At 40.3% G+C, this 26,918-nt stretch overlaps 1 protein-coding gene across 4 annotated transcripts in view; it reads left to right on the top strand.

Moving 5' to 3' along the window:
• Positions 1–133: 133 nt before the first annotated feature.
• coro2ba (coronin, actin binding protein, 2Ba) overlaps positions 134–26,918 on the top strand; it is a 44,369-nt gene continuing 17,584 nt past the window's right edge. The window contains exons 1-2 of one of the 4 annotated variants that reach the window (XM_027281064.1): positions 134–231; positions 2,346–2,459. In XM_027281064.1, coding sequence (XP_027136865.1) covers positions 2,445–2,459 — 15 coding nt within the window. In that variant the 5' untranslated portion in view covers positions 134–231; positions 2,346–2,444. Of the gene's footprint in view, positions 232–2,033; positions 2,460–14,031; positions 14,055–26,139; positions 26,490–26,918 lie in introns of those variants that run through there. The other 3 variants (XM_010732696.3, XM_027281066.1, XM_027281065.1) reach the window with 3 other exon arrangements.

Raw genomic sequence — 26,918 nt, 5'->3', positions numbered from 1 at the left:
CGAAGTGATTGTTGTTGACATCCATGCATAATAACTTTAACCATCAAAAATGTAAATAAAAGTTCTCTTCTGCCATCTCCATTTGCTTTTATTAGCAGCATGTAGACACGGTGGCCATGTATTTGCCACCTTCACCCAGCTGATGATGTCTGTTCAACTTACACCTTCTTCATGATGTAAAGTGGAAAGATTACGTACTTCCAACATCCTGGAAAATTCATGGCACAACATGTAAGTTTCACACTGGGTCACACTCATGCATGTTATAGAAATATTAAATAAATAACTTGTGTTTTCTTTAATTAAAAGGGATGAAAGACCAAAACTCTTGTGGTTGTAATTTGATGTTTCAGTGCTTTTGTTTCTTATTATTAATGCATTATTCCTTCATAGTGTGTGTTTCTCAAGATGAAGTACAGCCTGTCGTATTACTATTTAAGCTTTGGCACGCAATAAGTACTATCATAGCTCCCCACTCCTAACATATGCACACAGACACAGGAAATACTATTGTCCTAGACAGGAAGTGCTGAGAGTGGGACCTCAGACGAGACAGAGACTGAGGAGCAAAGTGACCACTGAATGACAACATGGGAGAGAACGATAAAACCACAGTAAGACAGACAAGTATAATCGCAGGACACCTGGGATGAACAGTTTCTATCATGCTCCTTCTGTCTTTGTCTCTCTTAGCGACCTTTACTCCAGCATGTGCAGTACACACACACATACACATACACATAGACACACACACAGAAGTGTGTACATGTGGATGCACAAAACAAAACCAGTATTGTGAGTTGCAGCCACTAGAGAAGAGTCTCTCACAGCTATGGGAAGTTAAGCCATGGTAACTGAGTTGGAATTTTGGCTTGTGTCTTTATACAATTAGTATGACAAAGATGTGTTGCTCTGTGAGTGTCTGTGTCTTTGTGCTACTAAACTAGTGTCCTTACAATGAAAAGGAAACATAAGAAAAGTACTTAAATATGAAGATATCATACTGATATTCTGATTTCTTTGATGAATTCATCTGTATTTAAGACTTAAAAGAGCTTTTAAAGGTATTTCTTTGTAAGTATTAAATATAATATTCATTAGTATGTTTTCATATAGTATAATAACCTGAATATAAGAATTGTTGTGTTTTTGTTTGTTTTAAGATGAGCCCTTTATATCTACAGTAAGAGCGGGTACAGTAGCTTAGAACAGACAAACCAAACATATCTACATATGACCTGTATGAATTTATAGGAAGGAGAGGATGAGACGTGGGAGACTATTCATTTGGTTGCAATCTGTAACTTCATCTGTAACCGGACCTTTAAATTTAAGATAAGAAGGTTAGGAGTTACACACACAGCAGCATCATGACATTAATAGGAATATTGTGTGATAATGATTTATATCACAATACGACAAATGGTATGCAGAATCAAGTCCGACTGATTCTACAAATTATTGTGTTGAGACTGCGTATAAAAAGAAATAAAGGTTTAATAACTTTGATTTTGTAACCTTTAATTCATTCATATCAATTTGATTCTGACAGTGGATGAACAATAACACTGATTTGTTTTGCTCACCTCGAGTGTAGGGTTAGGTCAAAGGATACATGTAGGGATTAGGTGAAGGATAAGTAGATAAACACAGTCAAAGAGTGTACGGCTTTACAACTTTTACCTTGTGTGTCTATGCACACGTGTCTAGGCGTCTGTATTATTGTTTTCACCTAAAGAAATATCTTGATAGAGTCTGAAGTTGACGTGCAAAAATCAAAAGATGTTCTTGTCTCTTCCCATCTATGCTTGTGTCATGCACACACGCAGACACACACACACATTTGTACACACCGGATGACGTGCAGCTAGCTCCATGCCCGAGTAGCAGACTGCGACACAGCGTCCAACTCCCTCCCTCCCTCCCTCCCTCCCTCCCTCTCTGTTTCTGCAGTCCTCTCCTCTCCTGTCCCAGGCAGCACTGCTCCCGCCTCCTCCTCCTCCTGCAGCCCTGCCTGCCTGCCTGACTGCTCATCAATAAGCTGTATTAGCCCATCACTAATCATATTGCGAGAGACAGAGAGTGAGAGAGTAGGACAGCCAGACTTTGTGTGCATCATCAGTGGACGTGTGTTTGCGTGTGTGCAGTTGGGGAAGGAGGGAGGGAGGGAGGAGGCAGGGGTGTATCCTAGCGAGGAGCTTTTCCCTGTTGTAGTAACCAACCGCACGCCGACGGCCAGCCATTACTTCACTGCAGCAGCAATCAGCCCCTCCGTACTTAGTGAGCCAGACACACTAACCTGTCTGTCCCCTCCTCCTTTCTCCCCTCTCTCTCTGCATATTCAGCAGAGGTGCCCTCCTCTCCTCCTCATCACTCTGCCACTCCTGCAGCGTTGCTCTCTGCTTGAAGGGGACACTGGCCTGCTCCTCACCCACTGATTCTGCATGACTGTCACAAAGGTAAGACCATGCTTTGGATGAGGGACAACTTTAAGCATGTCACCAGTGATTTGGGTTTGGGATTTGACTGGAGTGTGAAGGTTATTTAAAGTGTTATTCTTGTGTGTGTGTGTGTGTTTGTCTGCAGAGGAGTGAGGATGAGTTTTTGAGTAGTGTCGGAGTTGCCGGGTAGTGCAAGGTTATCAGGATGCCGGTGCTGTCTGATGATGCGTGTTAATGTGTGTGTGTGTGTGTGTGTGTGTGTGTGTGTATGTTCCCTTTCAAAATGCAGTCTGGTTACGATGAGAACATTTTGTGATCACGTTCTCTAATCTGCAGCGTATTGCAGGCAATTCAATCTGGATATGAAGAAATTACTCTTTATATCTATGGAAGAAGAAGCTAGAAAAACTTTATTTAGAAGAGACTCAGAGATGTACTTTAATATCCGGCCTGTTTCTTTTAGGTGCTGTCATTTTGCACAAGACTCACCTTCAATCTTAGTTATGATACTTAATGAAAAGATATGGTATTGTTTGTAAGGTTTGGTTGTTTTAAGGTGTTTTGAATACGAGAATATGAGAACTCGGAAGCCGGTCCATGCTGATTTGGTACTTTGTTTGCTAGCAGCTTCGGGGGGTAAAGCATATCTCCTGAAGCCCCAAATTTAACTTTGCAAATTGTCATTTATAATACTATTTCACAGAAAGATTACCATTATGATATGCAAATTCTGGCACACAGCGGATTTTTAAGCACCCCACATGCAAACATAACTTGAGTATTTCGGATTTCGGCAGCGTCAAAGTGCTACAGTTATATGGTGGCTTCTCCTTCATCTATTGTGCGTTGGATTGTACATCGCTTTGAATAAAAGTAGATGAATCAATGTAAACATTACTGAGAAGATGATTCAACTGACACATTATCAGGACTCAGCCCTGATTAGGGGATGAAAAGATTCCCACATCACTAAATTTGGACTTGTTTTTTTGGTTCATGTTAGAGTTCAGTTAATTCAGATTGTGGTAATTCTTCTGGGAATAGATAGAAGTCAATGAAGTGTGCTCTCATGTGACAATAACAAATGTGTGTATGTGTGTGGTTGCAGTCTCAAGATGATCTGAAAGTAGGTGTGTCAGTCCTGCTTGGGTGTGTTTATGTGCACCCAAGTGTGTATTGGTGGTAGCCGTCTGTGCTTAATGCTGCAGCAGCCGGTTGAATCCTCTTAATCAATTAACAGAGCAAGAGAGAGTCAGACAAAGAGTGAGAGAGAGACAGAAACAGGAGGAGACACACAGAGAGAGAAAATAAGCACACCTACTCCCATGTCGAGAATTAACCTGGACCAAAAATAGATGACCTACTGTAGACACAGGACAATGGCCTATTTACTCACACTTATGACCAAACACCTGCGAGGCTCAACACAAAAGTTCTGTTACATACAAAATAACATAATTTCTATTTCCTGCCTGCAGCCTCCAACAAAAAACACACATAAATTCACAGACGATTGCTCTCAAAGTATATTTTTTCTGCCTGTGTGTGGGAGGTGTGTGAGCTGCTGCGTAGGTGGACGCTCTCCACTATGAGAACTGAAAGCAGAAAAAGGTCAGGCGCTCTTGTGTTGGCACTGAGCCAAAGCCTAAATCTGACTGTAGACAAGGCCAAAGGAATTGAGAGAGTATTTTAATGAATATACTTGCTTTTTTGCTTGCATTTTGATTCCTACCTGCAGTTATGGAAATGAGGTGAGGAGGGAAAGAAAATGTTAGACTAAAACATGCTTTGACATCTCTGTGAAAAAGCTATGAAAGCACATTATCCAGTGGTCTCTAAAAGATGACGGGTGTGTGGGGGAAGCAAAGAGAGAGGGAAGGAGAGAGAGAGAGAGAGAGAGAGTCTAGGGAGCTGCTTTCATGGCTATGCCTGCCAACAGCAGAGAAGTCACCTTGGGAGGGATACAGGACAAAAGCTTGTATGCTGACGGGGCTAAACAGCCTGCTACCCCTCAACACACACAGATACAAACTGACAATATTTTGGAGAGACAGACCCTGCAATGCCTACTTAGTATCAAGCCAAGACTTGAATGGACTGGCCTGATTTCCAACATTACAGTCCAGATTTAAATGATTTACAATGGGCACAGAGACGTGTGTGGCACAACCATGACTGTAATGTCATCTCTTTAAATCACTCATAATGTACATGCTATGTTCGTTATGTTGGCTTATTACCACCTTTAAAGTGTGTTTCCAGGATGCCTATCACCACTTATATTATTTACTCAATAGCATGTCTACATACATGATTAAATCAAAGTTTATTATGCTACTATGAAAGTGTAATGGCAAAATCATCTCAGTGTACAATCTGTCACGGTTTAGTTCAAGAAAATGGACCCAAATGCTGACGTGAAGGTAAGTGAACAAAAGGTAAATTTAATAACTTACTGTAGAAGCAGGTAAACACAAAATAACAAAAAAGGCAGCAGGAACACTGACACCGAGCGAAGGCAGGCCAACAAGACACAGGTGAACCTGATCAGGCTGGAACAGACGATCAAAACTGGCGGGAAACACAACAAAGGCAGGAAGTAAGGTTACAAACATGAGGAGAGGGGGAAAATACAAAATAAAACAGGAAACACTAAACAAGAAACCCAAAACTATGACACACAACCATGTGAAATACAAGGATCGAGAAAACTCCAGTGGTGGTCCTGGAGATGTTTTTTTATACCTTGTGATTTCTCAAGATACTGTACGTAGTTTATGTATATTGTTTATTGTTCACCCCCAAACAAGTACATCTAGCATTATTTCACCAGATTAAAACATAACATAGCTAGATTAATTATCACAGTGCCGATGAATGTAAACCTTATGAGCACACGCAGATGGCAGCTGCCATACTAGTTGTCTCAGACAGTGTGTGGGTTAGTGGTCGCCTTGAGGACAGAATTAGCAAATCGTTGTTGTTGTGTTGTGTGTTTTTAATGACATTTAAAATATGAGACGTGTATATTAACATTTTATGTTACATTTTTCTATCAAAACAAAAGCAAAAAAGGTGATTACGATCAAAATCACAGTAATAAAAGCACCACAGTTTCCATTTGTCATAGCAACACCACATGCTTTTAAAGCTTTCAGGGTCTCAGCAGTTAGAAATCTGGACACATAAGAAACAGAATCTGAGCCAACCAACAACACTAAAATCAGACTCAAAGATCAACTGTGTAGGATTTAGTGGCAACTATTTTAGCAATTTTATTGCATCCAACTGAATACCGCTTGCCTCACCTGCCCCTTTAAGAGTGAGGCAGAAAATATGGTGGCTGAAAGACTAATCAGTGTTTGGTTTGTATGTTCTGGTTTAGAGTGTAGAAATATTGTGAACTATAGAAGATCATCTGCTAATTCTGGGGTTACAAAAACACTGATTCTTATTTTCAGGTGATTACACACTAATAAAAACATAACATATTATATTCCATTCTGCCAATAGATCCCTATAAGTCTTACACACTGGACCTTTTAAGACTTAATATATCCACCATTGTCACACATTCCCAACATCATACATGTGTGATCTGGTTCTGTCATATCTGGTACTCATAAAAACAAAACAATACACTAATATAACACGAGTCAGACTCGTGGCTTGAGCGCTCACTCCATACATCAACAGCAGGCTTACCTGACCCATTAAAACACCTGCAGCCCATTTTGTTTTCTGTGTTTTACCTGTACGCCTTTTTAAATATAGGCTAAATTTAAGAATAAGAAATGAAACAAATACATTGTTTATTGATCTGTTAATCTGCAGAGCATCTGTTGGAGTGATGAGCCTGCGTTATTTAGTTTAATAAAGGTTGCCATGGTATGCCATGTTTGGGAACCTCTGACAGAATGCTGACATTGAAAATAGGTCATTACATGTTCAAATCCATGGCCTTTGCTTTCAGCCTTACTGGACTGAGACGTTGGACAAGACCATAAGCTCTTTAGCACACTTTAGTCTACTGGCAATAATTTCTTTGGGCCTGGAGGTTTATCCCATATATTTCTATCAAATATCATAATCCCTCAAATTGAACATCATGATATGATTTGTAAAATACCTGAGGGTAATGAATTCCCCAAATTCATGGATGATGTTATTATACTGCAGGTTTTTGAACAGGACCATCCTTCTGTGTGTAACTATGCCAAGTGCTGCCACAGTGCTGGGACAAGGACTTTTAATGCTGCTAAAGATGGATGATACAGGAGTTTTTACTATTGCAATAAACTAAGCGTCACAGAAGCTAGTGCTGCATGCAGCCTGCTGCTCTCAGTGGTGTACCTTAAAACTGCCAACACAGCTAGCACATCAGGGCATTGGATTATTACTATATCTGGACACTCTGTTCTGGTTGCATGTATGTCTGTGTGTGTGTGTATGAGTGTGTGGACGTGGGCGGGAGGGCACAAATGTGAGTTGGCAGACACATTACAGTATGTGTAGGTGGGTGGATAACTTCCATCACTACTACTGAATTGGTACGGTGTTGGAGATCTAGTGATATCAGCAAAAGTCTTCTCACCAAACTCATGTGAGTGTGTGCATCTACATCCTTAAGACTGTTCGACTTCATCTCAAAGAAGCTAAATGAAACCCTGCAGCTCACAGCTGCTCCCTTACATTATGTGCAAGTAGGAACTCAGCCTTCAGTTTGTTCAATAAAAGACCACTTCAGTGTCCTCCAACAACACAGGGGGCAACAGAGGCTAGCTTTTGCATTGATCGTTGCCCTGAGTTACCTTCCTGTCAGTTTTAGTTTTGCTGTCTGTCCACGGGGCTCAAGGGAGAGGCATAATGGCCACAGTGGGATTTCTCTATGCAAGAAGCTGACCTCTCCAGAAGGCTGAGGTCACCCAGCCCTCTGTCTGCCAACTGACCTCCAGCCAGAGACGTTGGGGAATAAAAGCACAGAAGGACTGAGTTCTGTTTCATATTCAAAGCAATTTCTGTGCATTTAGCAACCGATTCAACCCTCCCATGAAGCATAACTGCAAGCTGCTGGCATAGAAAAAGTTACTCAGACCAAGTGGACTGTTCTTTTGAATACCCCTTTGATTAAAAAGCTGTGATTCGCACGGCAACCCCTAAAATGGTCCAGTTGTTTTTGGTTGGATACCACAGAAAGAGCAGTGTGCCAGGGCTTTGGGAAGGGGGGTGGGAGAGAAGGACAGAGGGACGCTGAGGGAGGAGTAGAGTGACTAAGATGAGGAGGGGGAGGACTGGCCTTCAGAGTGCCCCTTTTTGTTCCTTTAGACACCAGCTCCCCAGCTAACACTAAAAGGGAATCCATGTGGTGATAAATGATTGTCTGTTCCCAGAGGGCGGGACCGGACACACACCAGCAAACACACATACTTATGTGTGTATTACTATACTTGAGAGGACCCTTTATGACTTCATTCATTCTCTGGCTCATAACTCTAAACCTTAAGCATCTGCACTGCAGCCTCCTCTCAGCTCCTCTAGCTTTAGCCCTCAAACGAAAGTTGAGCCCTCAAATAAGATTTCGCAAATGCTTTTACCCAATCAGATCAAGGGTTGCAAAGGGGTGGGAAATTTCCAGACACTTTCCAGCTGAAGTTAAGCTGGCGAATTTTGGAAATATTCCAAATCAGAGACTTTCCCTGGGAATTATGGAAATGAATGGGAGTTTATGGGAATTAACTGGAAATTAGGGGTAATTTAGTAATTGGGGGCAAATTAGCGTCATAATAAGATAGCCTCATAAATGGTCAATGAAATTATATCAAATAAACTTGGATAAAATATATTAGATCCCTCTTAAGGGCCAACCTATTCCTGTCATTTCCCATAAATTTCCATTATTTCGCCATGGAAACTTTCCAACTTTGAAGATCCCTGGAATTTTGCAAACCTAATCAGAACACACCCCAAAATGGATTGTTTTGAGGCTCAGCCTGAGGAAGACCTGCTCAGGGCAAAACTAGTCAATTTATTTTGGCTGTTTCCTTAAAAACTCCATGTCCTCCTGCTCCTCTAACACACGAGTGCCTGAAATTAGCTCCTTTGCACATTTGAAGATTGGAAGCGTGCTCCAACTTAAAATGTCTTTATTCCACGCGTCTAAAGTACAAGAACCCACACACACATGTACATGCCTGTTTCTCTCCAGCAAAAGCTTTATATTTAACCATACTGACGTGGATTCTATATAATTCAAAGTAGCATTCCAGCTGTGTTAAGTGTGTTTGCAATTACATATCTGCAAACACCCCAATTATGAAGGAGGCCCACGCTGCTCTGATGTCAGGCACACATGTGTGGTTGGAAAGACGTCTGAAAGCCATTTTCAGTCTGTTTATGGTACAGCTTCTGCTGTTAACTGTAAGGCTGTTAAGACTCTTGTAGCATAAAACGATTCAAGATATGAAAGCCCTGACAAATCTCAGCAACTATCCCGTTTCATTTTTTATATGAGTTTATTGTGATTTTGTTTGCCCAAACAAAATAGAAACATTTTCTGTAGAGAGTCCGCACACACAAATCCAAGCACGTCCACACACAACTGTCTAAGTTCTTTACTCGGGGCACCTCGCCCACCATAAATCTCAATTGAGTCTGATTTCAACCACTGGCCATTTGTTAAGCTTAATGTTTGCCCGCACGCTCTCTCAGACACAGACAGACAGACGGACAGACAGACGGACACATTAAACTGAGCGCTAAATCGCCAACCTAGCAACCCAAAACCGGCTATTCCTAGAGTAGGAAAAAAATACACAAAGGCTTAACAGATTAGGAAAACTAAATCCAGAATTAAGGTTTTTTGTTTCTTCTATTCACTCTAAATGGAGCAGATAAAAGAATTAACACAGGGAGAGCGAGTTGTGTATGTGTGTGTGTGTGTGTGTGTGTGTGTGTGTGTGTGTGTGTAAAGAGGAGGGAGGGGGGGCAAAAAGTGTGAGAAAATAGAGGTAAAGAGGGAAATAGCTGTGAGAAAGCCACAGAAAAGCATTCACCACAGGAAGACATTCAGATCTCATGAGCTCATTGCCTGTCAGAAAGCTTCCTTACCCTACTCAATGTGTGTGTGTGTGTCTGTCTGTAAAAACTGTACTTTTCAAATCGGTGTGTGTGTGCGTGTGTGTGTGTGTGTAAAGCCTGTAGTGTGTTTCCAAAAGAATTGGGAAGCCCATCTTTCCTTGTGTCACTGCATGAATCATTCCTCCTCTGCGAATGCGTTCACACAATCCAGACACTCATTTTATCGTAACTGACTTTTCTCACCAAAGTATGATTTGAATTCATTGCGAAATACGCACAGAGCACAGCTTTGTTGTGGCTTTTTGTTGGACAGAAGTGTCCATTTTTGGAATTCCTCCCTTTGGGGGGTCGCTGGAATAAAAGAGGACGAAGTCTTGTGAAATTATTTATGAACGTCCTCCAGAAGAAATAAAGACACAGGAGAGAGTGACCATTAACCAGCATCCCCCTTTCCCCTTCAGCTGAGATTAGGTGTACATCCCAAGGAATGTGTGTGTGTGTACAATCAGGACATAGGATGTGCTTCCTGTTTGTGCGCCCGGGGACAAGGCAAAAAGTGCATTGAGACAGGTGATTGGGAAGGGAAAAAACCCTGTGTCTATCCTCTTTGTTCCCTCTGAGCAATCCTCCTTCCTCGTACTCAGTCCACTCCACGAATGCTGTACATAACAGCACAAAGTCTCCAATTTGTTACTGTCCCTTGCCTCCTCTTGTAAATGTCCTTTCAGCCTTCAGTCTGTATTATTCCTTAAAGCCGCAGCTATGTGCTTTCTTTTTTATATCTTGCTATCTGCCTGTCTTTGTCCTTATCCGTCTTTTATCTGCAGTCTCTCTCTCGCTCTCATTTAGAGGATCCTAAAAGTCATGTGGCCATTACAGCAGAGTTATAGTGACACACGAGGCTCTCTTGTCAGATAGTAACTGGCTTTGGCACATTGAAACAGACTAAATGGCTTGAGCAGCTGTGCGATTGTTATTTATATCGTAAAACTCGATAGAAAAATTTAATTGCCATTGACTATCCCGCTCTCATTAGTGTTTAGTTCCACAGGCAATTACTGTATCAAATTTTAGGGGTTTAAGAATCTGGTCAGACCAGCAATTGTGACAAACTGGGGTCAGAAATCAGCTCATCTCAGTAGAATTGTACATGTAAATACATGTGTATTGTATTGCATTAAACTGACAGATGTTTGTATAATTTTCTCCACCCCATTTATATCAATGAGAGGAAGTTCAACAATACGGTTCAGCAGCATCACAAAGTACACCCTCCAAAATGATCAGTGAATCAGCGCCTCTCTGAAACAGTTTCAACAAAGACCGACCTTCATGAAGGCAAAATTTATTGCATTATACACTGCATTCATTTAAATTATAATGATTCTGTATTCACCAAAGTAAGTTCTGTAACTTCATCAGATGAATTTGAAGCAAAAGGGAACGCCAATGCAAAACTTGTACATGCAAATACATGTCAACTATGCAGGCCATTGCAGTGCCACTGCAGCGAGAATAAGGGTGGTCCGTCCTCACTGAAACAGTAGCTGCGTGGTTGGGAGTCTTGATGAAGTGTTGTGGAATCTACTTACGTAATTTTTCTTTCCACACCACACTTCCAAGCATGAGGCTGACTGAAGCAGTGCTGTGTTTTCATTTCTCACATGCTTAGGCAGCGTCAACTCAGATCTCAGGTCCATTCCATCATCGCTGCTGACACCTAATGTTTTGTGATGTGTTTATTTCTCACATATTGCATGGTTATTGTGTACTGTGACGTCTTGTGCTGGTGATTAACTTGAAAAACATTTGAACGTACAGAGTTATCTTTGTGTGCATTAAACTGTAGGTGGAACTGTATGCTACACTGAATGAGAAGAGCCATAAAGAGTTGAGTGAGCGTAAGAGAGCAATGAGGGGGGAGTGGGGCAACGAGTGAGAGTGCTTCCATGGTGGATGATACTACCACCCACACACTCTCTCTCTCTCACAAACACACACACTCACACACATTTGAGTTCATCAGGGTCATCAATTCAGCTCTCTGTTTTGCCAATGGGCACTAATAGCAAACAGTCTCTCTGCAGCACATGAAACACTTCATGTTTTTCACTCTCATTCCTCACGTGCCCTAATTCCTACTTGATGTCTCTATACTTACTTTTATATTGAATATATTTTAGAAGCCATGCTACAGTCTTTTCTTTCCAATATTGCTACAAATGACAAAATACACAAATTATTTTAAAGGTAGTAAGTCATGGTGGTTCACAGCTCTGAAAGAGATCACATGAAGCATAAATCCAGTAGATAAGCCTCTTATAAAGGCTACAGTAGATGGTGAAAGTGTCAGCTCAGAGTCACAGATAAACCCTGATATGTCAGCAGTTTGTTAGATGAGTTTGACCAAAGCAAATCCATCGTATAAGCGAAGCTTGTTTGAGTTCAGTTGCTGTGTGGAAAGATCAGGCGGCAGGTGGCGCTCGGGGAAAGCTATTGACGCCTCACAAACCTGGGTTAAGTTCAGACATCCTTCACTCTTGGGTGTTACCATTGCGGTTTTGGACAGCGTTCATAGGTGGGAGGTAGGTAGTGGTAGTAGCGACTCCTAGTGGTTGGTATGGGTGTCTTGTTGAGGGAGTGAGCAGGCACAGAACAGCTTTGATGAGCTGGCAGGTGAGAAGAAACACCATGTTGATAACAGGAATTACTTGGCTGTCTTCATACTCCTCACAGAGGAGTTAGGTGTTCCAAAACGGGAGGAAGGAAATGCCAGAAAGAATCAAAAATCATCTCTTCTATGTAGTATATCAGCAGCTTAGTATAAAGTATAAAAGCAGTTTATATTAGCGTGTGTGTGCAGCGACGTCACTGGGTTTGATTTATACTGGGATTCACTTCACAGAACTATTATCTGATTCTTCCTTCAGAGCTTTTGCCAGATATTTTTCATCACAACTGAGAAACGTCAGTGTAAATGTCAATCGGTCCTTATTTTTGGAGAATTTGTTCGAAATTCCAGCTGTCTGGATTTCCATTGCTGTCACTATGGTAACACATGGGGTATGCCTGTTTGCCTAAAAAAGCAACAGTCCAACAACAGAGTGGAGAAAACAAAGAGCCTTTAGACATTATTGGACATTAAAATTCACACTATCCCAGCCAACTGTATTCTCTACTATTGTAGTTATTTTTATGACCAACATAAAACATACGGATAAATTGCTCATTCACGCAGAATTCTGAAGCTTGAGACTTTAACTGTTCAGATATTGTCCTGCACATGCTCCTCAATCTTTCAAATTTAGGTTAAAGTTTTCAAGAGAAAAATAATCATGTTTAAAGTATTGTTTTGTCTTTGTCATATGAAGGTCTACACACTTGGATAAGAGGAATACGAAAGCCTGTTTCGCAGGGAAATCCTGTGGCTGTATGCGTTTTCTTTGTGTGTTATCTGCTGGACGGATTCACCAGCTGAGAGCCATCTGTGTCTGCATTCCCACTGCGTCTTCTCCGTGGGTGTCGAATGCAGCTGAGAAGTTTTGCTGGAGTACCAGGTCATTTATTTATTTATGTGTTAAAAATACAAAGGGAGTGTGAGGAAAACATGCAGTGACCTGATCAAGATTTAGCTCAGTTTGAAGAATTGTTAATTAGAAATGGATAATTAAAGAATAAGTGTGCTTCTCCCATGTGCTAGCAAGGTGTAAATGTAAAATTTTCTTAAATTCACACTTGTAATCATGTTAAAAAAAGACAAATAAAGCATCATCAAACATAAAACACCTCTCCACCACCCTATACCCATGCCTCCCACCTGTCCTTTCTGTCTAAAACCATCCTGAACATATCTAAAATAAACTTGGAACATCTTTCGCTTGAATTATTTTGGCGTTGTTTACCTTCAAAATTATCAATTAAAAGGATGGTTTAAATCAATATCGGTTCAAGTGTATGCTATTTAAAGAATTTTCACCACTTTACCTTGCTGTCAGCTTTTTGGATCAGAAAGTTATGAGATCAGAATGAAATTTTCTGTTCAAACTTAGCAAAATTGTTTCTAAAACTTTCAAAGACGGTGCAAGCTTGTGTTTTTCTGGCTGTGCCACTGTAACTCTGGTCCAGACAGCTGATCTGTGGCATAATACAGTGCACAATGCAGCTGGATTTATGTGTAGGAATATGGAAGCTCTACAGTTAGTGCCTGCTGACCTTGTCCTCAGCAGTGCTTAGCTCTGCCCTGCCTGCTTCTACAAACTGGGGGCACCTTGTCCACCATCTACTGTAGGTTAGAGTAAAATGACTATGCATAAGTACCTCACACAACCCTACCTCAAAATACGTGAACTATACCTTTAAGTAGATCAGTAGTTAGCCAGAATCATTTTGACTCATTTAACAAACTGTTATGAAGGTATTTTGGTTATTCTCCTCTAAGTCTCTGTATTTCTTCCTTTTGGTCACACAAGGTAAAGACTGTAGCCTGGCAGCGCTCCTGACAATGAAGAATGGGAGCTGTGAATTCCTGAGCTTGGGGTAATAAAGGCTAAAAGACATTATTCCACATCGTCAGGGGAAAAACACTGTTGTGGTTTGGAGTGGAAAGGTGCTGAGGGTAGCAGCAAAGAAAGCATGTGTAAATGAAGCAGGTCCTCGTGTCATGGAAAGATAGGATGAGAAGCCTAAATGTTCATCTTTATCTTAACTCTGCACATATATCTTAACCAACTCCACCCTGCAACACCACCCCTGCTTTTTATGCAGCTACAACATTGAATCAGCTTGGTGTGGTTGGCATCTCTTGGTTGCCACTGTAAAAGTTTAAATGGTCTGGAATGGAAAAATTGTGAAACTGTCTTCACACCAGTGAAACCACAGGAAGATAGCGAGGTAATTAAAATTAAATAACAAGGAGACTTGCAGTAGCTGGATTTCTGTAATTTTGGTTACAAAAACAAAATAAAACACAAACAATTGACTGAAAAAAATACAATGAGAGGCCCAACTAACTAGTTAGTTAGTTACTTTTGTTGACACAAATAATTAAAAAACATAACATTTGGGTCCAAACAATGAACAATAGACAACAAAAACCCATGAACCCACACACACAAAAAAAAGAAAAAAATGATACACTAACAATACATTTGTCATACGAACACCTCGATTGCACTATACTATTCCATCTCCCATCATCATTTTTCCAGCATTGCAAGACAAACTTGTAACATAACTAAAATCTCTTTATCATCGTTGATGAAGAGAGAGCTCAACTCTGTGGAATCAGGTCCGTATTTTGCACAGATGTCCTTTGTGTGAGGGCACATGAGTAAATGTTCCTCATTTTGGATGCCCATATTACAATGACACACACATGGTGTGGGGGTGTTTCTACACGCAGCCTATAAGAGGACAACCGTAACTGTGTGAAAGTCGCTCTCAAGTGGTCCTCATGATGTACATGTTCGGGTTGATGACTTGGTAGGTTTTGTATCTTGTTCCTTCATTAGAGCGTATTTCCACAATCATGTCTGCACGATCTCTCTCAATGTGGTCTTGGTCATCCATTAACTCCTTTAGGAATTAATCCATGACCTTGTTTTCCTTTCTTGTCATTTTAAGAACAAACCATAAGGGGTCATCTTGGATACCCTGCCGCTGCATCACCTTAGTCAGGAATCTGGCTTGTTTCTGTCTGATTAAGACTTGCACTGAAGCGAACCCTGCCTCCACCAGGCAAATAAGGTTTGGTGTGGTAGACCTCACCCCCAATAAAGATTTCACCGAAGTCATATAAAGAGATTTAACAGACCTTTTAGCCAAGCCTCGCATCCATTCAAAATAGCTAATGAAAAAGCCTCAAACACTTTTAATTGAACACAAAATGGAGTATCATAATTAGTTGATAGAAAAATTATCAGTTTTGTTTAAGTGCTTCATTTTATCTTTGACATGTAAGTCAAGAGATTTTCGGGCATTACCATCAGCAGTAAAAATGGCTCCAAGATACATATAACTGTTGCAGTGCCTTACTATAAATGAGTTCGGTTGAATAGGCTGCCTGTCCTGGTCACTTTCCAAAATAACCATAAACTTTGTTTTATCTTCATTAACCAGAATGCCATATTTAAAAACTTTGTTTCTCGGTCAGCTTTTCTCTGGTTGTTGCAAGGATAACAGTGTCATCTATTAACATTAAAACATGCAGCCACTTCAGAAATCCATCATCTCCACACTGTTTAATCTGTCTAATAAGCCTACATGATCAGAGGCTGTCTGGGACAACGTCAGATTTATTAGTTGCTTGACTATTTGGCTTTGGAGGGTTTTTGTAGTCTATACAGACGTCTGGCAGTTGCTTTTGGGGATTTTCATCTTGGACTTAGTTTTAAGTTGTGCTGTAAAATGAGTAATTAGTTTGCTAAATTAAATCCTGCATGGGGGATATAAATATATTTCTTTCATCCCATTTTTACCACATAGGAGGGTGTGTCAGTCATAAAAGGTTAACGTCCTACATGTAAATTTAATGGTTTTAAATGATTGTTGCATGTCCAAGTAGATAAGAAGCTTACACCAATACAGCCTAAACAGTTTGAGGTTTTATGATAAGAAGATAGAAAAAAAGAGAGATATACTGTATACTACATTACATTACGTGTTTTAGAGGACCTGTATCATTTGGATTCTTTACATTTTTCCATGCCATACCACTGCTAACCAGTTTTCCCTGTTCATAACAGTATTAAAGGACTACAGTCCTGACATAATGTAATTACACCATGTAATACACAAAGAAAACTGGGATACACAGGAATAAGAGCAGTGCAGATAATACAATAAGCTAAAGTATGACTCTGGAAGTGAGCAGATCCAGCTGGGAGTAGATGGTGCCAATAAAAGATTCCTCATGGAATAACAGCCAAAATTAAATATTTGTCCCTGTAGAGGATAGAGAAATGAGGTCTGTGTTTTACAACTGGCTTTTAAACTGGGACACATAGGTCTACTGTACTGCTGAGGGCCAATTGACACGCTGGCAATAAACTGATCAATGCAACCGAGTGGAAAGATGTGCATGAGTGCCCATATAATAGATATCCAACATGTTGCTAGCTTGCCAGACACTGTCCTGCCATGTGATCTGCATGCTCTTCTTATATAAACTGTATAATCAACCACAATGGAAACACGATAAAAAAAAAAGATACAACAAGTGCACATGGATGTAGAATGACAGCAGCATTATCATCGTAGTCTTGTGGGTAATGTTTGCCAGGAGATCTCATCAACAGACTCCTCTGAAATAGGTCAAATTCACAACACATTAACCTTCACCCACATATGGGAATGCTGTCATTTCAAATGTGGCTTAACAAGCTCACACATGGGTGCAAAAGCGATTACTATTGCCTGTTTTCTCTCTCTCTCTTTCTGCGTATGTGACACAGGGTTAGAAAGCCCAGGAGACCACTATCTCTTTTTTTCATCTCACGTAGACAGATTTTGAACAGTACAGTCAGTGTCCACTCATGATCTACACCTGCTTGATTTCCAATACGCTTTTTGCCTGTAGATAAAACTCGGCCATGACTACAGTTGTGGTTTAACCTGCTTACTACGGTAGAAAAGAACCCCATTAGAAGTCTTTCCACTCAGCCCCTGCTCTGAATAAACAGGAACATCTGGAGTCTCCCTGCCCCCGCTTTATGTGTTTGTCTCTCACAAATTGGACCTTCTTTGTGTCCTACTTTGTGTTAATAGACCATGACATACCTATTTGTCATTTTTGTTGAAGAACCAACAACAGCAGAAAAACACTTTGGCCAGATTGTCCCTCTTAGTGGCATCACAAAGAAGCTCTATCTTTGTATGCTCTCATTAAGGTTACTACATTTTTATTCCTGTGCTCCTCTCTGGCTATTCAGAGGTCAAATCTTCCCTCAAGCATCAACGCACCATGACTCACCTTGTCCAAATGATAAACTGATTTATAATATGGAGGGCAAGAGCACATACTATGTTATTTTTTGCTCGTTATGTCTAGGATTTGTAGTTCTTCCACAGACTCACAGTCAGTATGAATCGACTATTTCATTATTGTGAGTAACCATAAAGAGATTGCAAAGTTACTGACCTGCTGATGTGACATTGAGGTGTACGGGGTTCCTGTACAAGGACATTTCTTAGTTAATCTCATTGCCCTGGGGAATTGTATCAGACTAATATCTCTATAATAGCTTTTCACCTACTGCCAGTCAGTTAGTGTCTCTAATACTTTGGTCCAGAGCAAAACATCTCAACAATACTCGGCAGATTGACAAGAAACTGAAAATTCAAGATCAAGGTCGTCAGGTTTCTTGTGACTCCCTGATATGGATTTGTGATTCTTTTCCACGCATTACTGAGGAAGAAAGTTATGTTATCACCTTATGAATCAAAGGTTTGGCAGTGCTTTAGCAATTTGGTTCCATCTATATTGTTTTACTGTAAGTCTGATACAGATTATCCTGTACTGAAGCTGCACATTGACAATATTTTGAACAGGGAAGGTAAAAGTAAGTAATGCAATTTTCATGCTTTCCAAAGTCATTCTTCAGTGGGCTAAATTGAACCTTTGGCAGGCTTGTCCTGACCCGTGTGCTGTTTGACACCCCTGAGATAGACCATGAAATTTACTCATTCATTCTCCCAAGAGGATGAGTTCCTTCAATGCTGAATACTCTGCTGTATCTCATAATCTAATAGGTGGTTGATGTACGATTTGGTGGGGACCACAAACAAATCTGTTAGTGTAACTCTCACAACAAACTTTACAGTTTTTTTTCCATTGTTAAGGCACTAACAATAGCAATTACTCTAACAGTTTTGTACTGTGTGATGTAAAGAACTTTGCAGCCTCCAGGAGAACAACAGCAGCTCCTTTATTTTTGTGTTATTTCTACAGTTGCTTCATATTTAATATAAACTATAGGTGCACGTTACTATTTCAAATTCTTTGTACAAACTTTCTGTTCGCTGATCTTTGTTGCGTTCAGGTAAATTATCGATGACTATTGGAAACTGGGTTTTTGAACATCAGATCTTTATGTTAATGTTCCTACTTATCATATTCTTAGAAGTCTTTCCCAAGAAGTATCAGACAAATGATAGACAATCTGTATTCCAGCAGCACAAATTACCAAGGTTGTTGCCAAGGTTCAGATGGTCACTGTCAGGAAGGGACAAGTCCTTGACGAGGCAGACAGTCAGGCACTTGGCTTGGTTACATTCTCTGTCCAGGTTTGCTTTTTCACGCTTTCTATGCATCTAATCCTACTAAGAGAGACAGAGTGAGAGAAGGAGGTAGTGAGAGGACATAGGAGGAAGAGGCAAGAGAGAACAAGGCAGACAGTGATAGATTGAGGAGGTAGAGATACAGAAAGAGTGTTCATCTGGTCGATGACACAGTCGAGCAGGATTTCCTGGCATATTGAGCCTCTGCGGTTTTAAACTTCAAAGTGTTGTGTCTCATCCAATTTGGATGAACAAGTAGCTTTTCCCAGACTTGTGAAAAGCGGAGCAATAAATATATTGTATGCTTTGTATGAAAATCCGATGAGATTTTTTTCAAAGATCAGACATGACTAAACCAGTAAATTGTTAGAGAAAAGGAGAAGAGAGTCTCTTTGGGCTTTCTACATTATACTCCATGGTTTTCTTTTCTTTTTAGAATGTGTTTAACATTGTTAGGATGCCTAATTATCAGTCGGGTTAGAGTTTTTCACAGCAGACATTAGATTTGTCATGATAAGGCACATGTACCACAACATGGTTCTGTTATATTCAAGTGTCCCAGTAAATCATGACCAGCCAGCATGCAATACCATGCTGAAACTGCAGCAACTAAATGGATTTTACACCAGTATACTTCTTGAGAAAGAAGTCTTCTTAATCATAATGTGTGGTTACCTTACAGTATAACAAGCACTAAGAAAATATTTCGATCACTGAGTGTTGCTGTAGATCTGTGTGCATGCAATTTCCTAAAAATACAGCACAGCCACCAACAGTTTCTGAACATAATCGAGGTTAAAGTACTGCAGCATGCATCGGACAAAGCTCCTGTTTATACTTCACTCACTAGATGTGATTTTCATGGCAGTCGCCTTGGCGAAATGGCCGATGAGCCAACCTCCCCAAGTCAGCGAGCTCCTTCAGCAATCACCTTGAAGTTTTGAAATGCGATATTTTAACAGATCTGAAATCATAAGTCACGGACTGATTAATCATTCCACAGAGCTTGTTTCTGAGGTCTTACTTCAGTGATGGATTTCAATAATCTGATGAAAGTGCTCCTTCATCTCCAGGTCCTGCATCTTGGGCTCAGTGCCATTTGGCATTTTCAATTTGAACCAACGCTGAAGAGATTTCATTTCAGAACTGATGAGATCATGAATCATAAATCAACTTTCTTTAGTGTTGCTTTAGTGAAATTATGAAAACACAGTTTATATCATCTTTATGTAGTATCTTTTCTCCAGCACGTAAAGAATGGAAACTGTTTAAGTTGTCTCTTTAAACTGCAACCCATCAAATGATCACATCAGCTTTAGTAAGTAACCTTTTATATGGAAGTGAGTTCTCCTTTCTCCCTTTGTTCTGATTATCGTGTACAGGTATGAGGATGTAGCAACTTACTGGCATTAGCATGTTATTCATAAAAAGATTAAGCTTAAATCCTTCTTGGCTGTTGATATTTTAATAATTTTGATGCTACAGTTGTGAGTTTGTAGACACTGAAAATATGAATATTCATCTGGTTTTAGTTGGCTCGGTGTGTGTTTGTGTGCTTTCAGAGCAGGCAGGTGGTCTCGACAGAGGGGGAGTTAATCTCTGTCTGGTAAGAGCCTCTTCTGCTCCTCCTCTCTGTCTGCTCTTTTTCTTTGTTTCTTTAAATATTTCATCATTCTTTGTCGGCCGCCCCCTGTGCTTTCTTACTCTCTTTTCTCTTCTTATCTTGTCTTCTCTTTCACCTTGAGCGCTTTATTCTCTCAGTGTCCACTTCCCTTATGTTCACTTATCTCTGTTCCTCTTTTGTCACATGTCGTCTTTTGTTTCTTTATCTTTCCTCTGGACTTTTCACCACCTTGAGTCTACAGCCCCCCTCGGTCTTTCGGGGTGTGAGGCACAGCTCTCATCATTATGCTCCAAAAAGCATGTGGCAGAATCCCCTGGGAGAAAAGGAAAGGCCAGCACAGGGGAGATTATTAATTTAGTGCAAGATGACTGAGTGCAAGATGAAAAAATGTTGAAAGTAAAATATTATATGATTTAGATGGATGAAGAAGAATTAAGACAATTGTTGTACTATACAATATATCCATTTTAAGTATAATACCTGGAAGATAACACTGCTGTGAACAAATTCCTTTTATCCAACGAGCCGATGGATGTATTCCGGGACACCCACATCCTCTGTGTGCTTGTGCACCGATAAGTGCCCTTCAGCTGGGATTCTGGTTTTCCTGTCCTTGCGTAGTGCACTCTTTGCACCATTACCGCTGCTTAATGGGGCTGGCTTAAGGCCCAAGAGCTTCCATTAGCTGAGCTTGTGCATCTCCTGTCATTATCGCAGAGTAATACCCTATCATCATGAACACACACTCATACAGCACTGACTGCTGTTTCACCAGGCTCCTATTTAAAGACTGAAAAAGAATAATCCATAATATAACTCTGTCTATTTTGTTTGTGCAATGTTTGGATCAAGCGGCATGTGAAATGAAGCCAGTACAGAAGTGCCTACTGAACAAGTCCATAAGACCCCATATTAAAATGTTCATGTTTACAACTTCATGGTGCCTGTTTTGTGCTATCACGTCACCAAACAATATATGAACAATATATGAGCTTCAAACTCATAATCAGCATGCTAACAAGTACATAATGACAAATGGAGACATATAGCATAGTTATAAAATTAGTGTAGATGTTGAGATAGTTCACTGAATAAATGAAAACTGTGATCTGCTGGGGGTGCTAGAGGAAAAGTCAGAGGATCACCTGTCAGCCGTTAAACAGTTTATCCCCACACAGCTTTGAACGTCTGGATTGCCGAATTTCCCAGCAATTGGTCTGAGAGTTGTCAAAATATTTCAATCTGAACCTCAAAAGTAGTCCTCTGGAGACCATGAATGTCTGACTGACTCACTGACGGAGTGCTGTGGTCACAAATGGTGCAAAAGTGCACTTTCAAGCAATGCAATAAATAAAAAATAAATCTCCCATCAGCGACTCTGGACTAATTGCCTCAACATTCAAGCATCCAAAGAGTAATTATACATCTTTGTTGTGTACTCAATTCTTATTCAATTATGGTATTTCTGTTATTTCAGACCAGTGCTCTGGACATAGCTCTTATTACCGACTCTGGCTGACTAAAACAGACACAATAAAGTCACTTTTAAATTAATATTCTGTGCCAAATTATTGATTACTCTAGTAAGTAGGCATGTAATAAGCAGGATAATGTACAACAAGCGGGTCATTGCCCTTCAGGGTGATTCTGTCCTGCATCACCAGGTTTATTTTGTAACAATGACCAGAACTCTGTGTGTTGTCAGTAGTTGCAAAGGAAACCAATAATATGGATCTCCATTCATTGATACACACTGTCCTACATAGCATACAGTAAACAAATTAAACCTGTAGTGCTTCACTGTGACTTTAAGCAACACTATGTGGGTATATGTCCGCAGGGGCAATCTGTAGTTTTGATCCACCACCCTTTTTTACTTTAATGTGATGTATTACACTACGCCTTTTTGACATGTTTGTGTATATTCTTAATTTGTTAAACTCCAGAAATAATATAAAAGAATTTAATGGGCTCAGATAATAAAGACTGAGTAAATTCCAGGAGCTCCTGTGACCTCTCTTTTCAACTGATTGAAATTAATGCAGGCTCAAAACAAAAGATTACCTTTCCAACATTCCTGAACGAGCCATCTGGAAAATCCGACAGAAATCCAGCTGGACTGATTCACTTTGGGCTGTTGGAGCAGGTGTGTTAAATTTATTCTCCTCTGTTTTTATTTGATTCAATTTGCCACTTGCTCGCAGCTGCTGTTGCCTGCAGCGTTGGCAGTGCCTTACTTTCTTTCTTTCTTTCTTTTTTTTTTACTTTTCTGTGTATGTGGCGCTGTAAGCAAACATTGCATGCATGGCTGTTGTTTCACTGATGTTAATAGAGCATGTTCTGTCTGCATCGGGTATTGTGTGTCAATTTCTGATTTCATGTGAAGTAAGATTTGGTCTGCAAATGTGTTTATAGTTTATGGCCAAAATGGAAATTTGTGAGTGCACCTTGCGATGAGGTGCCAATTTCTCCTTCAGTCACTGCTCGTACTTTTGTTATGACTTAAAACAGCTGTCTGTCATTGTTGCCAACTGTCAGCTTTAACTTAATAATGCCTAATACTTTGCTTATAAAGAGCTGAAGTCATGGTGTCAAGTCTCACAGGCTAGCTTGTGTTCCACTAGCAATTGTGGCTCAATGCAATCTCTCATTCAGCGTTTGTATCATCTGTCTTGCATCTTGTTGACTTTCCATACTCTAAAGCAAATCGCAAGCACTTGCTATTAGCCATGGAAGCTTTCGAGATTTAAACAAAGAGGCACTGAAAACAGCTACAGCTACAGCAAGTACTTACATCATCGTGACTCAGATTCACCAAATCATTTTCATAAGAAATTTCTGCGATCTAAAAAACTTTACAGTGTTTGTTCCTCACTGTCCTGCTGTTATTACAGACACAGATGGAGTACTTTATTGATCCCCGAAGGGAAACTCTTGTGTTGCAAGTATTACAAACATATAATACAGGTACACGATATATAGAAAAGACTTGAGGTAGATAAAATTAAAGTGACGTGCAGTAACATGTCAGAGCTTACCGCGACACTTCGACTCAACCACATACTCTTTTGTTGTGACATGTAGACCCACAAAGATTATGAGAAATAGTGTTAAACAAAGGCATTTCCTTTTGAGCGTTGGAAACAAACTCTATCTTGTATAATCGGTAAAATACTGTATCAGAAATACACTGATATCATTGTTTACTTTCATAAGGGAAGACTACACTCTTGTTGACAGAGAGATTGGTTGGTTTTCTCCTATTACTTAAAATCCCGGTGCAATGCTTGTGTCCACAAGGTTATATCCACCCTCATGTCATTACTGCAAATTTCAAGAAAGCATTGTAAACCTGCAGAAGATTGTGATTTATCTGTATGGTTAAGGTCAGCAGAGCTGTTCTGAAGAGGATTAACACCAACCAATGATGCTGACCAGCTGATAGCTACTGAAATACAAATACTTGTGCCCTAATAATCTCCAACTTCGCAGCACACAAAAGCCTTTCATAACCCCAGTTGTCCCATCAGGCATCGCCATAGCAGTGTAGAAAGTATTCCAACACTTTCAGCCAAGCTGCGACACTTCCTGTGCGAGTGAGAAATAGAGATCCCAGTTCACGCTGCGAGAAAATTTGGTCAAAAGCGGCAATAGGATATCGCTCTTTTTTGTGATATTTATTCCTCACGGAGATGGGAAGTCATCGTAAATGACTGTACAGTGTCAGCGCCAAAGGAGAGGAGGAAGAGAGTGACAAGACATTCTGTCGCCCCGTGGATTTCCCTTTTGTATCTATTGAATGCGAGCCCTACTTCCTTATTTGGCAGTAACATTGAGAAAATCTTGACTGGAATAGTTTAAGGCATTGATTTGATTTGCTGGTGCTTGAATGGTCTTTTATGCTTCATAATGAGTCTGAATGCTGCCATTGACTGTGTGCTGTAGGCCTGTACAGTAGTTCGAAAAGTTAGAAAAGAAAGTAGTCGTATGACTGCAGCTGAGATGATGAGATGACAGCCAAGCGATGTTGCAAATAACAATTTAAAAGTGGCAACAACTAGTTGTATATTTTGGTGTTTTTAACCGACAAACAAAGATTTGCTGCTTTTAGGGTATTGGAAAGAGAGTTAAAAAGGTTGAGTGTGCACAGAACAGCAGCAGCAGCAGTGCCTTGAAGCAAGACGTAACAAAAAAACCCCCAATAAACACACTCTCCGCTCTCTGGAGTGGTCTGCCTTACAGCCACGAACACTACAGTAAATGTATACTGGTGCAAACAGACAACACATGGACAGACATGGACGCAGGCATTAAACTGACACACATGCACAACACATAATAAAAGCAAAATACAGACACACACGCACACACCAAGTCAAAAGGCCAAGGCAAACCTCCTTTACAGCCAGCCTGCAGGGCTCCACCTACATTTCAAACACACAGACAATCATCAGGGGATGCAATTTTCACTATAACACCTGCCTCTGTGTATCGAGCTGACCAGGGGTCATTTCAGAAACGGCTGATAGTCAAAGAGACTTCAGGGTTCAGTCAGTGAGGAACAGACACATATATCTCCAACTCCATTAAATCTTGAATTGTTCATTTGAATTGGATGCAAAAAACCCCAAAAACAATTATAGCACTTCCAAGTTCCCTAGTATTATTTTGTGAACTACGGAAAAAATCACATTCCTGTCAAGGAGGCTTGGTCATTATTGTTCCTAATAGAGTCATCAAGCTAAATAGGAACAAACACTTAGACTCAAATTAATTTAAGCTATCTTAAGTGTTGCCTCCACGTTGTTGACATAATTCAGACCATGGTAACATAATGATATTAATACGTAGGTCAAAGAACTTATTGAGCATAAATCAAACGTAAGTCACATACAGATCCTGAAGTGCCAATGCTTGAACAAATATAATACAGTAGCTGATGACACAGAGGGGCATTATGCTGATTTATAAAGATTAAGTTAACTTGTTCATACATTGTTGGTATGGCTTTATTTGTAAGTAAATCATAAAACTATTTTGTGAGAGCAGGACTGAGTAGTAGTGGTTAATTTATAACAGGATAACAGCCATGTTAAATTAGTTAGATTAAAATTGTCTTAATCTTAAGTTTTTCTTCTCACATTAAGCAAAATGTAGAAACAAAATACAAAATGTAAACCCTTTACAGTATAAATACACATAATAATTAACTTTTTATTATGGTTTCAATTGATTACTAGTTGAATTTATACCACTAAATTCCAGGAAAATGTTATCTGCCTGCTTTCATACCGTAAAGATTGTGCTCAAGGCATAATTTGACACTAAAAACATAAATTGATTCAAAGACAAGATCAAGATATTGAATTTCTTATTATAGTGGCTGTACAACTCCCTATCAGGAGGGTCTTCTATATTTTTTTGTCTAAAAAAGTTTAAAAAGTCTTTAGTGCGTTTAATTATTTCTATAAATCTTATTATCTTGCCTTTGGCACTGCTGCAGTTACTAACTAGGCCCGTTCCTTCTGGACATCACCTGTCTTCACAAGTATTAGGTAGCTTTCATACCTGTGTAGGGAAGGATTAGAGTAAAAAGATGAGAGATTAAAAGAGGGGCCGGATGGTGGGGAGTGATGAACTGCTGGTGGTGCTGGGAATCAGCCAGAATGACCTTGTGATTTCAAACAAGCAGTGGGTGGGAAAGGAAAGAGCATGAATGGCTACTAGTCTCACGCTGCTCTCCTGCCTGGGCCGAAGCGTGAACTGTGGTAGAGAGTGTGTGAGCTGACTGAGTGGCAGGACGGGAGAGAAAAGGGTGAGAGGAGGAAGTGGGGGGTGCTAAGCCCTCCAGCTATCAGTAGGAGGAGAAGAGCAAGTTTAAAGGGGAGGGGGGAGAAAAACATGAGAGAGAAAGAGGTAGAGCAGACACAAGCTGCCTGCTTGGATTTGAAGGGGAAGGAAGGAAGAGAGGAGATCCTGGCGACTCAGTTAGAAAGGAGGGTGGATGTTAGCGGTCTGAGGAGGCCGCAGAAACACTGTGACTATAGTGTCACTGTAAGGACGCCGATAAGGTAAGGTGACATTTTTGATGAGGAGATTAGTGTGGCATGCAGATATGTAATTAAATTAAATATGAAGCTGGTGTTTACTTACATCCAACTGGGCATAAATAATGAAAATATTAAACATAAAACTGTCTGCAAACTTAAGAAGGCCTCACACTGTTTGACCCGAAAGAGAAGCATGACTTACAACACATGAGTCTTGTGATCTATTGATACAAAGTCTTTTTTTATGTGCTGCTGTGTGTGTGTGTGTGTGTGTGTGTGTGTGTGTGTGTGTGTGTGTGTGTGTGTGTGTGTGTGTGTGTGTGTGTGTGTGTGTGTCGTTATGCTGCAAACCCTCGTGAGATATGAAAGACACAAACACACACAGACATCCTCTCTGTGCCATACCCCGGTGACCAATGAATGAGCATCCTTGTAAAGAGAGCTCAAAGC

The sequence above is a fragment of the Larimichthys crocea genome, chromosome VIII (assembly GCF_000972845.2).
Source record: "Larimichthys crocea isolate SSNF chromosome VIII, L_crocea_2.0, whole genome shotgun sequence".
NCBI lineage: Eukaryota > Metazoa > Chordata > Actinopteri > Sciaenidae > Larimichthys > Larimichthys crocea.
Note: the sequence above shows the minus strand (reverse complement) of the source record. Positions and strands in the feature narration are given on the sequence as shown.